This window comes from Benincasa hispida, chromosome 8 (assembly GCF_009727055.1).
Source record: "Benincasa hispida cultivar B227 chromosome 8, ASM972705v1, whole genome shotgun sequence".
NCBI classification, from domain to species: domain Eukaryota; kingdom Viridiplantae; phylum Streptophyta; class Magnoliopsida; order Cucurbitales; family Cucurbitaceae; genus Benincasa; species Benincasa hispida.
The window spans coordinates 31,700,660-31,716,647 of NC_052356.1; the positions used below are offsets into that span (position 1 = coordinate 31,700,660).

At 36.1% G+C, this 15,988-nt stretch overlaps 1 protein-coding gene and 1 non-coding gene across 2 annotated transcripts in view; one reads left to right on the forward strand and one right to left on the reverse strand.

Moving 5' to 3' along the window:
- The first annotated feature begins 5,737 nt into the window (after window positions 1-5,737).
- The window catches only part of LOC120084011, a 25,301-nt gene continuing 15,050 nt past the window's right edge, over window positions 5,738-15,988 (forward strand). Inside the window, exons 1-2 of the mRNA XM_039039916.1 lie at window positions 5,738-5,863; window positions 6,357-6,426. Of these exons, the coding sequence (XP_038895844.1) occupies window positions 5,738-5,863; window positions 6,357-6,426 (196 nt within the window). The remainder of the gene's footprint in view (window positions 5,864-6,356; window positions 6,427-15,988) is intronic.
- Window positions 13,665-13,771, reverse strand: LOC120084355. The gene has a single exon (XR_005483714.1). It is a non-coding gene; the product is annotated as a small nucleolar RNA R71 (small nucleolar RNA).

A 15,988-nucleotide genomic window follows, 5' to 3' on the forward strand; every position in this document is an offset into this window, starting at 1 on the left:
CTTTTTGCTTTTTATACATTATAAATGATGATCTTTAAGTAGTATCATCATCATGAAATTAAAAGGTATAAATATAGAGGTAATTTATTAATCTATCAAGGAAAATATAATGAGCAAAGAGCAATTGGAGAAAACCAATAATACTATAAATATCACAAATTATGTATAAAATAGATACCCATTCTTAGTGTCAAAAAAACCAAATGTCACTCCTTCTCCACTTCACATATATGGTCATGTGTCTTGTAAATACTCATTCTTAGAATCCATGTAATTCACTCCCTACTTGCCAAATTTCCTATAAATAGTGGCATTTTGTGGGTTTTGAAAGACACACATTAGGCAAAATCCATAAAAATTGAAGAAAGCGGAGAATTTAGAGAAATTTCTTATTTTATATTTTGTTAATTTATATATTATTTATAATTTATTTTAATATTATATTATATTGGTATTCATATTCCTGTTGTACTCCTCAAGTTTACAAGATGTTATCAGCACGAGTTTTTTTCATTTCCCTCACTGAAGGTAGGTTCTAAAGGTATGTCGGTTTTTCTCTCTTCGTTATAATTAATAAATTGAATGTTATTTTACATATTCGATATATATTAAATTTCTAATATAAATATAATATTTTGTAATAGTGTTACTATAAAAATATTATAAAATTAGAATTTGTAGCATTTGATATTGATGATAATAATTATTTGTCATTAGATCTTGATGCCAAAACACACTTGGATACATAAAAATGCAATCATCAAAAAACAATTTTTTTTCCTATAATTCATCGTAAATGGATGCACTTGAGGCTCCAAAATTGTAAATCAATATGTTAGATAAGACATTTTTCTACATTTCGGATATGATCCTGCAGTAGTAATATCGAGAGAAAGGTTTCAAACAGTATTCTGAACTAATTTCATGTCTTCTCGTGGCCAAAAAAAAAAAAACATATTATTGATGAAAAACCATGAAGCTTGACAAGCTGGAACAACACTATTCTTTGAAGTAAATGCTGTGAATTTTAATAATAATCGTGGTTGAGGTCGTGGTCGTGATCGAGATCGTGACTATGGCAGAGGAAGAAATTATTATTATTATTATGGTGGTCGTTTTAAGCATTCAAATTTCAAAACAACCATACAAAATGATTATCACAAAGGAAAAGCTCCACAAGATAAAAGTTCAAAAAGTGTTGAAAATAAATGCTTTTGATGTGGAATGACTGGGCATTGGTCACGTACCTGTCGTACGTCAAAACACATAGTTGATCTCTATCAAGCATCCCTGAAGGAAAAAGAAAAAAAAATGTGGAACCAAATTTGCCATACTAGGATAATGACATATTTGACCTATTTCATATAACAAATTTGTATGTGCTGGACTTCTTTGAATCTCCTAAAAAAAATGGACAAAATTGATGGAACATTAAGTATTTCCTTCGACTTTGAAAATATATAGATTTAATATGTTGTTCTTTTTATTCATCTCCATATTTTTTTTCTCTTTTCTTAGTAGATGTTAACCTTTATATATTTCAAATGTTGTTATTCTTATTGTAATTTTTTTTTCTTTTAATGAAGAAACCTCGATCATTTTCATATGTTGAGTGATAGAAAAATGAGCAAAGAAGATCTATGTCTGGGAGACAGTGGAACTACACACATACAATACTTACAAGTAGAAAATATTTTTCCAAACTAATAATGCTAGAAGCAAAAGTCAATACAATATCAGGTTCTGCAAACTTAATTGAAGGGTTTGGAAAAGAATATACTATTTTGCCTAGAGGAACAAAATTTAGAATTGACAATGCATTGTTCTTTAGTCAATCAAAGAGAAATCTACTTAGCTTTAAAGATATACGTTGTCATCCTTATCATATTGAGACTAAAAGAAAGAATAATATTGAGTATCTTTATATCATATCTACTGTCTCATATGAAAAACGTATATTGGAAGAGTTGTCTGCTTTATCTTTTGGATTATATTATACTCATATACGAGTAATTGAAACATATGCAATAATGAACCTGAAGTTCATGAATTCAAACATATTTACAATTTGGCATGACAGTTTAGGTCATCCAGGATTTATAATGATGAGAAGTATTATTGAGAATTCAAGTGGACATCCATTAAAGAGCCAGAGGATTCTTCAATCTAATGAATTATCATGTGATGCTTGTTCTCAAAGAAAATTGATACTTAGACCACCACCAGCTAAAGTGGGGATTGAATCACCTGCATTTTTAGAATGAATTCATGGTGATATATTTGGACCTATTAACCCACCAAGTGAACCATTTAGAAACTTACATTTCACCAGGATGAGTATAAGTAACTTGACCTTAATCATCCTGAGTGAGTTGTGAACTCCTACCTATGAGGTTAATTCTTTGATTTGTATGAGTGAGAGTGGTTGATACGCTGACTCAAAAGCCTACCATTTTGAGAATTCATCTAATTCGGGAGCTGATAACACAGTTACACAAGAAGAAATTCACTCATTCCCTATTGTTTGGTAAGTAGATAAATTTCCCCCTTAAGGGCTAATTCCAGAGTTTAAACAATGTGGTGTCACACCCTCTCCTGGCTCGAGAAGGGTTTGGTTTTATAGTTGAACTATAACTAATTGTTCAATAGAGGGATCAGTGGTACTTAAAGAGTTAGATATAACTATAGGGGTAAAATGGTAATTTTGACCCAGTTGTACTTATAACAATTTGTGAAGATCAACACGCTATTGATTGGTTATATCCAATTGACACAGAAATATATTTATTGTACGAAGAGTGCACTATCAGTCTTTAATGGAGTGACAGACAATTAATTTAGGTTGATTAATTTAATTAAAGAGTTTAATTAAATTAATCAAATATCATTGAAGCTTCAATCTATAGGTCCATAAGGTCCCTTTGTTAGCTCAATAAGGATTAATGAGAAACAAATTAATTTTGAATTAATTTGAATTGTTTATATTAATCAAAAGGAATTAATTATATAAGATATAATGTATATAATGTATATGATATATTATAATATAAAAATTTAATGAGAGAAATAAATATTTGAATATGATTAAAATATTAATTATATGAATGTGATTCATATAAAAACTACAAATTAAAATTGTTGGGGTTGATGCTCTAAATCTCGTAGGGTCCTGTAGTTTGTAAACACCTATATGAACAAATACTTATGATGTAATAATATGAGATATTTTCTTAACTGTTGTCTATGAAATATGAGATATTTTAGTTGCATTAACCATAAACCAATCAACTAAGATCCCTGGTTATCATTGTAACTTAAGCATGTATGTGGAGACATACAAGTGGATCATGCCTTAAGTGATAACCTAAATGGTCTGTAGTATATGGATAAAGGAGGAAAACCTTATTTTGGTGACACTATGGATACGGCCCGCTTTGTAGATGTTACAAGTGTTGTAAAGTACTACATATGGTCTGATCCTGATCATTCATGTGAAGACATGCGAGCAGGGTATCCTATACAAAGGAGTTTGTATAAAATCGGACCACGAAATGTTTAGTCTTGTTATATAACGCCATTCATGATAGAGACTTTCATTTTACTAGGATGACCATAGGTAACATGACCTTAATCCTAAGTGAGTTAGGAACTCCTGCCTATGAGGGCAGTCCTTTAATTTGCATGGGTGCGAGTGGCCAGATTTCCGACTCAAACCTACCACTTTAGGTATTCGTCTGATTGGGGAGCTAGGAACTCAGCTACACAAGATGGAATTCACGCCTTCCCCGAAGCAGGGGTAAGTAGATAGATTGCTCCCTTAAGGGCTGATTCCAAGGCTTGAACGATGTGGCGTCAGGAATCAATGGTACTTAAGGGGTTAGATGTAACTACAGAGGCAAAAAAGTAAATTGGCCCAACTGTACTTACAAGCGATCTGTGAAGGGTTATCGTACTGTTGATTAGTTATATCCAATGGACACAGAAATATATCTGTAGTGAGAAGAGTGCAGTTGTCGATCTTTAGTGGAGTGTCCGACAGTTAACGGATAGTGGATATCGTGAAAGAGTTTAGAAAGTTATTCACGTATCGTTGGAATTTCAAGCTACATGTTCATAAGATCCCCTTAGTAGCTCAATGAATTCAAGTTGAGAATCAGTTTTTAGGTTAGTTTAAAGTGTTCAAATTAACAAGAGAGAATTTGATAATATATGATATAATTAAATTGGTTCAATTATATGTGATATAATTGATTTGATGTATTAGATATATTAATTGGAGGATTTGATATAAATATGATTTATATTAAATAAAAGGAGAAAAGAACTCTGATTTAAATATTACATATGATGAGATATTGAAACTATAGGTTATAAATATAATATGATAAGTTAGTTATTATATTTATTTATAATAAAAACCACTACAAGAATTTTGGGTTTTAATGTCGGTTGGAAAAAGTGAAACCGGATGTATAATGTCGGTTTTATTTTTTTAAAAAAAAGCGGATCTTTAATGTCGGTTTTAAACTGGCATTGTAGGTAAACCTTTAATTTCGGTTTAAAACGCATCTAAAGATCCGCTTTTCTTTTTTAACCCCCCCCCCCCCCCCAATTTTCTTTTTCCTTTCATTCCCAGACTTCCACTCACCAACAACCCACGCGAACCTATTTTCCCTCCCACCTCATTCATTTGCTCGATACCATCTCATCGACGGCGACGCACGTGAGTGAGTACAGAGTCCGAGCGTGAGATTTAATCGCTGCTTTGCCATTAAGAAGCTCCACTCCTCGATTTCCAACAATAAAATCGGATCTAACGAGGGGAAAAAATATAGATATCTTATTCATTAATCCCCTCCCTACTTCAATACAGATTAACAATTTCTTCATCTTTTTTCATAAAAAAGAACAGAAAAAGATAAACAAACCATCCGAGCGTGTAACTCGTTCCGAATTACCGGCGTCGACGCAGCATTTGAAAATTCGGTGAGCGGAATCGCACAGTTTTCGTTCTCACTGCAAACGCCTTCAGTCCGGCCTTAGACAAAACCAAAGGGTGAAGAACAAGCAATTCAACCTCTTGCATCTGCAAAACATCCGGAAAAAAACGAGAAATTTACAACCAACAAAAAATAGAGGAAAAAAGAAAAAGAAAAGAAGCATGTAATTACGTCAAGAGAAGGTTGAGGAGGTCGGAAAGGGGAGGAGGCGAGGTGGCAGAGGAGGTGTATAAGGAGATCGTCCGGCAAGACATCGAAGAGATCGGAATCTGCGACGAATTTACGAATGTTATCGGCCTCTTGGTGCAAATCATGTTGAAGAGTTTCGTGGTTACATGCGTTGAGAGTAGAGAATTTGGAGTGTGGTACGGCAGCGTGCGGCGGCGTGTTGGTGTCTCTCTGGTGTGGGAAATGAAAATAAGGATAACCGTTCTGCTTTCTCTTTTTTAGAAATTTATTTTAATTTTGTTTTCCTGTGCATTCAGTAAAGACGAATTCCAATGGGGCGGTTTTTATATATACACACATCCACCACTTTAATGGCGAAAGAGAGTTGCCACATCAAAATCAAATGTGGCAACTCTCTTTCGAACTTCTACTCTAAGTCTGGGAGTTTGGGATTTGTAATAAGAGCCTTCAAGAAAATTAAGAAAAAGAATGTGATTTCATGGACTTCAGTTGTATCTTCCTGTTGTGATAATGGTCAAACAGTTTGAAGTTTAAGTTTCTTCGCCGAGATGCTCTCGGATGGTGTGGAACCAAACAAGTACACTTTAACAAGTGTCTTGAGCACTTGTTGTATAATGTTGACATTAGGTTTAGGAGCACAGATTCATTCACTAAGCGTGGAACCTTCATTGAAGGTTAGAACTTTGTAACCATCATTCTCATATGTAGATTTGAACTTATTATATGGTTATCTATGTGTATATTCCTGAAATTCTTGTTGAATATTTAAATTTCAGTTCAATTTTTAAAATGTCCCAGAAATTCTAGAATAAATGTGAAAACGCTAGGTTAGCATATAGCTAAAAATCATTACAAGTATAAATTTATGATGAATTTGCTCTACTAGCGTTCTTTAACATCCGATTTAAATAGTTAGTATCTAGCTCTGTAACAAAATCAGTATTTCTATAACATTAGTGACATTTTTCATATTAAGATTCGATAAGCATCATTCTAATATTCGATTTAAATTATTTGATCATTCGATAAGCATCACTACAACAATTTTGCCTTGAATGTACCATTTATGCACATTCCCAATAAACACGATTAGTTGAATATGAATTCTGATAACATTTTCACTTTCAATCCTTTGTCTTAAACCTTTTTTGTTTATGTATTTTTTAGGTGTTTGGAAGGGGTGGGGAGGAGATGAATTTCTTGCAACAGCAAGGGATTAAGGTGAAAATTGTTCCTGGTAAGTGCATTTTTTAATGCTTGCAGTTTTAAGCACAGTTTCTAAGTGTTTTCGAGTGACTCTAATGATATGAAAATTCCTGTTTGAGAAGTTATAGTGTGCTTATTTCTCTTTGGGCCATATTGGATTAGAATGTAACATCTATTTATGACTCATGGATACTATTTATTTGTAGTTTAGATTTGATTCAAGGTGCTCGAGTTTGTAGGTCGCACTATGGTAGTTTGTGGGTTATTCATGCAATATGTTAGTTTTTGTGACAATTTTTTAGGTTTGAAGTATATTGTGAGCTAAATTTGCTTATTGATGTATGTGTTCTTGAATATTCTTTTTTTGGGAATTCTGATAGTTCTGTTGAGAACAAGTGGTTGTGAAATATTTTTGGGAGTGTATCGTTATGCTGCCGAAAATTTTCCGTCTTCTTCGTATCTCATATCTAGGTAACCAAGCTTCTCTTCTTCAAGATCTTGAAAAAGAAGATTCTCTCATTTATTCAACTATTGAGTTTTCTTGTTTTGCAGATGCAACAAAGGAGTAAATATTTTGTATCCAACCTTTTTATGCTTTTTCTTGGGGAACTTTAGATCCAACACATTCACTACAAGAATTTTGCCTTGAATGTATCATTTATGCCCATTCCCAATAAACACGGTTAGTTGAATATAAATTCTTATCACATTTTCACTTTCAATCCTTTGTCTTAAACCTTTTTTGTTTGTGATCCGTTAAACAATAGCGATCAGACAAAGATGCCTATAACCAGGCACTGCTGAAGCTAGGGGGTTGGTTCAAGAAGAATTATGAAGGGATCCATACTTACCAAGTGGAGAGAGACAGTAATCTCATAATATTTAAAAAATCATAATGTTTGTATTACTTTTAATTTGTGTTTTCAAGGCCTGAATTATTGTACAGCCTTTTAAATTATAATTTTATAGCAGAATTTGTGGATTAAATGTAATAGATTTACAATCCATACATGAATAATATGTCATAGCCACAACGTTCAATGATGATGTTTCATGTTATAGTTTTTGACCAAAAAAATGGATTTGACAACGGAATTTAGAAAAAATGGACAGATTCGGGCTTCAATGTCGGTTAATAATTAAAAAAAAAAAATAGAGGCTTTAAAGACCTTTAATGTTGATTGGAAATTTCACTGAAGGTCTTTAATGTCGATTGCAATCGAAATTAAAGACCTTTAATGTCGATTGCAACCGACATTGAAGGCTGTGTTATTGAAGCCCTTTAATGTCGGTTTAAAACCGACATGAAAGGAAACCGACATTAAAGAGCTTTAATAACACTATCATTAATGTCGGTTATCAACCGACATTAAAGCCCTCTAATGTCGGTTTAAAACCGACATTAAAGCCCGAATTTCTTCTAGTGAACAATTATGAGAATTTTTTTTAGTTGGTTATTTATTTTCTCTTTTAACCATACAAGGGGGAGGAAATTTTCAGTTTTTTAATAACTGAAGGATAAAATGAAAAGAGTTTTCATTTTATGAACGATTGCTTCATTTACTGAATTACTAATCATTTGCTCACGAGAGACTAAACGATCGAGTGAGATTTGCTAGATGATCGGCTCTAAACGATTGAGCGAGAGACTAAACGATCGAGCGAGATTTGCTAGACGATCGGCTTTAAACAATTGAGCGAGAGACTAAACAATCGGCTAGACGATTACTCATGAGAGCGGGATATTACTAGACAATTGGCTAGACGATTCTCAAGAGAGCGAGAGATTACTAAACAATTCAAGTACTCTCAGTCTATGTAATAGACAAAACCTTTCTTCCACTTACTTGATCGTGTAGACGATTTGCTAGACGATAGGCTTTAAACAATTGAGCGATAGACTAAACAATCATCTAGATGATTGCTCACGAGAGCGAGATATTACTAGACGATTGGCTAGACGATTCTCACGAGAGCAAGAGATTACTAAACGATCAAGTACTCTCAGTCTATGCAATAGACAAAACCTTTCTCCCACTTACTTGATCGTGTAGTTCAATCATTTTCTTCCTCCTTCCCACACCTCTTGGATTCTCACTCCGAGAATACCAAGGTTACCGAGTGGTAGTGTCGAAGGGTTGCTATTCAAGGATCAGACTATTTGTGATTGTGATGACAGCGAGAGGCTGCTAGACGTAGCTCACGAGAGCAAGATATTGCCAGAAGATTCTCACGAGAGCGAGAGATTTCTAGAAGAAGAATTCTTCAAGTGTACGTCTCTCAATTCTTTTTGTATTTGATTAAGAAAGCATGCTGTAATTTTCTTGAAGATGCATAACTATTCTATGTATTTGTGAATGCATTTATTCTTTCACAATGAGCTTGGAAAGATCTTGCTTCCGCTCACTAGTTCTCTTGAATAAGAGTTCCTTCAAAAATTAATATGAATATGATTCATATTAATACTATAGATTATATGAGAGAGTAATAAACTATAATATAAACTATAGGTTATATGTTATATTTGATATAACATATAATTGAATATTTATATATATGTATGCATTAAGTTAGTTATTATATATATTTAAAATTCAAAATTTTGAATTCTGTTTTTAAAATTAAAATAAAAAGGGAAGGGAGTAATGCACAATTTGTGGAAAGGAGAACTGCTCCTACTTCATCTGCTTCCTTCTTCCTCTCTGTGAGATCTGTAAAAATTCTCTTAGAATACTCTTCCTCTCTTCCACACCAAAATTAAGATATAGAAGCCCACACACTTTCTATTGATTCCCATCCTTGAGAATAACAAGGAAGAATTTGTGGTGGTGTTCTTTTTGGGAAAGTGTTGTTATTCGTGTTGTCGAGTTCAGGAGATCAAGAAGGTGAAGTTCATGTCGTGCTTTGAACGAGAGAGGAAGCGAGAAAACAGTGTACTTCAAGGATGAGTTGCTCTCGTTTTCCTTTTCCCTCTCTATTTTCATTGTATAAAATGCATGCTTAATTAGTTTCGTTTATCAAAGTTTCCATCCCTCTGTATTTCATGTTTGTAAAATGAAATCGGGACACAATGGTAGTCAATTGCTTCCACTTCGGGGTATTCCAAACCATACACAATGTACATTACTTTCAAATGCACAAGACCCATTGGGCATGCATCACTTTCATACACCCCATGCCTCTCTAAGTATGATGGAATGTACACCATTTTTATACACATAATTTTGTATACATCACTTTCGTATACACAAAATACGTTGGGCATGCAACACTTTTGTTGGTAATGTCAAAATATTTATGATACTTTTTTCTCTCTCCTCTCTGAAACTGTTGAGCTACTTGATTAGCCACAACCGTGCTAAAGCCAACTTCTGTCTTCATCATAGTTGTGGTAAAAGTTGCCCATATTTGTATTGCCAAATGGCTGCGGGGCCACTGGTGGGTCTAGAGGCTGACCTCCTACTGGCTCATTCAAGACATTTCTTGCATTCCTAGCACTGGAGGCTCTTGTGACACTCAAGGATCTCAGCCTCTAGCAGGCATACCTCATCTACCTATTCCTCTTTCTCCTTGTGTCTTGTCCTAACATCCACACATACAACTAGATTCTATTAGATTTCCCATGACTAATAAAATAACCTACTAAAGCACTAAGTCAAATGATCTTTCATACATTATATATTGTAAACATTTATCGAAGAAAATGTATTCACAACTAACACATGAAGTTTTTGCCTTAACTGCTTATCACACACCTTGGAACGCACCATTCTTATAGAGAAAGGCACATTCACATCTTCTTAACCCGAAATGGTAAATGGTTAGGGAGAGGAAAAGTTCCTTTTTTTAGGGTACCTCTGGGAACAGATCCAGTTGATGGAACGCGAGACATACGCAGTGGAATAAGGATCTAATTACACTCTAATTGCTTTTAAGTAAAAGGAAAATAGCATGTAAATATAGGAAAAAACAGTAAATTAAAAGGGATATAATACAACCTTTGTAGCTCCTGAAAAATGCTTTTTGTCATTGAATCTCGACCCGAACTCTTCCGGACCACCACTAGAGTTTACCCGCTATTCTCTGGACTCAGAACCGGGTTGTGGGACCCAGTGAATGAAGGAATGAAAAGGGGAAGAAGTGGTGGTTCAAAGTTAATGTGAGAAAAAGGAAATTTTTTGTGGGAATTTTCGAAACCAAAATTATAAAAATTCAGCTTGCTTAAAGGAGAAAAAAAAGAAGAAATTTGTTTTATAAAACTTCCTTTTTATAAAACAATTACGTGCATCTAATGCATGTAGAAACTTACCAAAAATCAACACCTCACAAAGCACTAAACCAAAGTGGGCTATGTGTCATTCTATAATATTTACACATAGTCCACTTAAGTTAGTGGGATTATCCAACAAAATGTTGGATAATTCCACTAACTCTAGTCAAGGGCAAAATAGTCTTTTTCCATTTGGTCAAAGTCAAACTTTGACTTTTAGCGAAAAAGTTAACCCTTTGACTTTTAGCGAAAAAAGTCAACCCTTTGACTTTTTACAGTTTTGCCCCTTTTGACTAATTTTGACCTCCCGAATATGAATCCGCATTCATATTTTCAAAATTCAAATCACATCTGAATATAGAGCGCCATACAAAAAACCGATAGCGAGAGACGTCGAAGCTGCCAGACGAGCGTCGGGAGAGCCGTCTCCCGACGGCTAACAAATGGCATCGAGAGTTCCCATGGGAACTCTCAACGCCTATTTTTAATCGTCAGGAGTTCCCGGGGAACTCCTGATGCTAGTTTTAGTCATCAGGAGTTCCCCGAAACCTCCTGACGGGCCTTTACGGCATCGGGAGACACAGTCTCTCCCGATGACCTAACTCCCAATGCTCTATTTAAGCGTCGGGAGGACTCATTTTTCTTGTAGTGACACTCTTCGAACGACTGAACCCAAAGAAGCAGAAAACCTTCTACCGATCTACCAGCACTCAACGAGTCTATCGACAGCTAATAACGGGCAGAAATGCACGTTATCATAGTGTTATTTCTTAAGCAATGCTGGCTTGCGCAGATAAAATATGTTAAATTGCATCCAAAAGCATTAAGTTTACAACATTGCGGTCGCATGCGTTCATCGCATAGAAACAGTTGAGTTTTGTATTTTTTATGCAAAATATGCGTTGACACAAGGCGGAAAGAGCGATCACAGGAAATCATTGGTCGAGTGCAACATTACCGCAAGGCTTTGCGGTGATTTGTGTTCGCAAACATCTGCTCAAGAAGGATCGCCGCATACAGTCAGCGCAACTTGGTGGGCTCATCTAGGTGAAAGGCATAATTAATCACGATGGGATAGAAAGCTGATGACGGTCGAATCTGAATTAAGCAGACAGCCGCTAACGATAACAAGTACATTCACCTTTTCGATGACAAATAATCAGCACATCAGTCAGGGAATTAAAGCCATCCCATCTATGCAATCATAAGAGAGAAGCCGCCTTCACCCCGAAGCTCCATAAATACTAGAGGCATCCTTCAGAAAAAGGGTTCCACTAGTTAACGAATTCACCGATTTAGGAGCTTTAGCCTTGTCCATAATTTTCTTTTATTTTTAAAGCAGAGCAAGGGAAGAGTAGAGACGCCGGAAGATCGCTCAGGGCAACTGGAGAGAGAACCTGGAGGCATAAAAGTAGAGAGCGAGCCGATTCTCACGAGAGCGAGATTATCTTTTGAACACGAGTAGAAAGACAGTGTAAAAGCCTAGGCAGCAAGAGATTACTACTAGGCTCTTTATTCTATTTTTGCATTGTTATTTTGTACTTCATCTTTATATTTATACAATGGAAGTTCTTATTCTACATCTATTCACTCTCTTAACACGCATGAGTAGCTAAACTTTTTGAATGGGTTGAGAAGAACTAAGTTAACATGACCCAGGATGTTCATTGCTTGTGATTATCTTGTGTTATGCTGTGCCTAATATCCCTTTAGAGCTACACGAGAGAGAGTCTAAAGAAAGAACCTAAGACTTGAGAGAGCTAGGTTAGAATCTAGACTCGAGAGAGCAAGATTAGAAATGCATAAACAAGAGATAGGGACTTAGAGATAAGCTTTGTTTGCCAACCTGCATCGCATGCATCCTAGAGATAGGAATGATATTATGTGGTCGCCTTATTTGTGTGTGTATCATTTTGTCATTGCATAAATAAGAATAGAGGCTTATGTGTAGGTCCTATAGACTTATCGCATATATCGCATGCGTTCTAGCCTTAGAAGCCGTGGCATTCGCATCGAGAGGTGGTTTACTGTTGTATGCATGTTGCATGATCGCATAGCATGAATGCATCCTAGGAAGTGTTAGCCGAAACTTTTCTCAACTTGTTCACCACATACTCATCGTATCTTCCATTTATCAACTCTTTTCGAACTCCACCACATTTGTTTATTTTCATTACCGTAACAAACAAAACCAATACTGATTTGAGTTACCGGTTACTGCAAACTTTTCCTAAAAATTATCACCGCAACCTGTTTTCCCAAGTCCCTGAGTTCGACCCTAAGAAACTCAGTGGGGTTTACACATGGATTCCACTGGGAAAACTTGAGTGCTCAACGCATTCCATCATCGAAATTCATCCATAATCCCACGTCATAAAATAATACATCAAGTTTTTTGCGCCATTGTCGGGGACTTCGGCAAAAAGTGTGCTAACGGTAATTTTTCTGATTTCTTTGCAAACTCTCAATCTTTGGCAAATTACGACCTGGAGATTGAGAGAACATTTCAACGCGGAATAAGAGACAACTGCCAACAAGAGAGAACACCAAGAATGGCGAAACAACTGGAAGCAAGGGCTGCAAACGCGAATAATATAATGGCCAACCCCATCCTTTTGACGAATGACCGCAATAGACCCATCTGGGACTATGCGTCGCCGAACCTCTATGATTTCTCCCTAGGAATCATGAGGCCGACGTTAGATTTATCGAGGTTTGAAATGAAGCCGGTAATGTTGCAGATGATCCAGGCTGCTGGGAAGTTTGGAAGGAGGCGTGGCGAAGACCCTCACGCCCACCTCCGGAGCTTCATAGAAATCATCAACACTTTTGTGTTCCCGAATATCTCCACCGAGGAAGTTCGACTCACTTTTTTCCCATTTTTCTTATGCGATCAAACAAGTAAATGGGCATATTCTCTTGAACCGAGGGAGAGAACTTCATGGGAACAGGTGGTGGAAAAGTTTATGAAGAAGTATTTTCCACTAACCAAGAATGCTAGGAGAAGGAAATTAATAACAAATTTTGAACACGAAGATGACGAATCGCTCAGTGATGCCTGGGCGAGGTTCAAGCGGATGGTAAGAAACTGTCCACATAATGGCTTACCATACTTCCTAGAAATGGAGATTTTTTACCAAGGACTGAATCCCTCTTCGCAGACCGCTGCCAATGCGGCAGCCGCTGGTGGTCTGCTAGACAAAACATATGAGGAGGCAAAGAGTATACTTGATCGCATTTTCAAAAACCACGAGGATTGGCGGGAAAGCGATCAAAGATTAAAAATTAAAGATAATGATGCAAACAACGGGGCCATCGCTTCCTTGCAAAATCAAATGACTGTAATGATGAGTTTGATACAAGGCATCACAATTAATAACACGGGAGCGAAGAAAGGGCAGGTCAACGCAATTGCTTAAACAACCACAAGTTGTGTCATTTGCGGAGATGCTCACTCGATGGAAGAATGTCCAGCTAACTCGCAGTTAGTATGCTTCATAATTAATAATCCCTATTCCAATACATATAACCCTGGGTGGAGAAACCACCCAAATTTTGCAACAACAAAGCTTCCAACCAGTGGCGCAAAAAGGAGAGTCACCCATATTTTTCCCGCAAAACAACAATCTAACGCATAGTCAAGTTAGCAGCTCGCAAACACCGTAATCATCGTCCTTAGAGAGCTTTTCAAGCAACATCCATTCGAAATCTAGAAATTAAACTAGGACAAATTGCAGGCGAGCTAAAAAATAGACTGCAAGGAGCGTTTTTTAGCTTAACTGAGCTCCCTCGCAATGCTGGGGTACCGGGAAGGAACAATGCTTAGCAGTCTCCTTGTTAAGAGACAACATGACTGCGGAAGTAGGGGAGGAGCCCATCGCAAACAACTTGAATGTGGTGACAACCGAAGACCCGTTGACCTATAATTTGGAAAAGCCCAAGAAAATGAACCCCGAAATTGCGTCCACCCTCAAGCCTTCAGACCTTGAGTCAGAAGAAGGCCAACCACCAGGAGATCCGCAAAGATTGAAAGAGAAACAAAATGACGAAGACAAGATCGCAGTAGTGGCTGTAGTACAAAATGCTATGATCCCACAAAAAATGTGCAACCTAGGAATCTTAACGATACCATGCTTTATTGGAGGGGTCTACAGTAGCCAAGCACTATGTGACCTTGGGGCAAGTATAAACATAATGTCGCTATCAATCTTCAAATAATTGAATGTTGGCACACTCACGCCCACAAAGGAAACTCTCCTACTCGCGGACAGATCTCAAATACACCCTGAAGAAGAATTGAAAAATGTCACAATCTTAATTGATAAATTCCTCTTGCCAATAGACTTCCTTATTTTGGATTACAAAGTAGACGAAGATGTGCCCATCATATTGGGACGACCTTTCCTTTTTACCGGTCGCGCTCAAATTGATGTGCGCAAAGGGGAGATCGTAATGAACATTTATAGGGAAAAGCTCCGGATTAAGGCAGTCAAGATCCCGGAGGACAAAGAAAAAAGGAAAAAGCCACCGTGGACGTGAAAAGACTAGCTTGGAATAAGCAGTCCCTCAGTTACTACATAACTCAACCTCATTAGGGACGCAAACCTTTTGAATATCCTTTCTCTACATCAATACTTCATGAACTTTCAGCATCTTAAGTTTGTCTATTATTGCATATCGATTTTTTTTTCTTTATATTCTATTATGAAAAAAATTGGACGCAATTTTTGTTTAATCTTATTTGACCCTTTCTCTATTTTTCTTGCAATAATTGAGGCATTGGATTGCAGAGGTGTTACACGAAGAAGCAACTTATCTTATTCAGTCACTGCAATCTAAAAAAGATAGATCTCCGCAAAGAAGGATGCATCAACACATAATGCGGGCGACAGCGCAAATTTAGGGATTGTATTCTTCTTTAACCTTATTTCAAATTTTGTGCCATCGCATCACATTTTAGTTTTAAAAGTTTTATCACCGCATCCTCTTTGATTACTGCAATCATTTAATATTGATAAATTTAGTGAGTCGCAGCATAAATTCTTTGCCAATTATGATTTCAATGATGAGACACATGCTTCTATTTTTTTCGTATATACTAAAGTCAACTTAATCTTAGAAAAGTCACCTCATGAAATATTTCTAGAAGTTAGAGGTCTGCTAGCTTTCTTTCAAACTCTCTTTACGAAGCTCTCCAAGAACATCGCATGACTTCTTTCAATCTTTTGGCAATGAGGAAATTGTCGCATTTTAAATTTAGGAGTGAGGTAATTTATTTTCGACCTTGCTATTAAAAAAAAAATAAAAAAAAATAAAAAAAAAA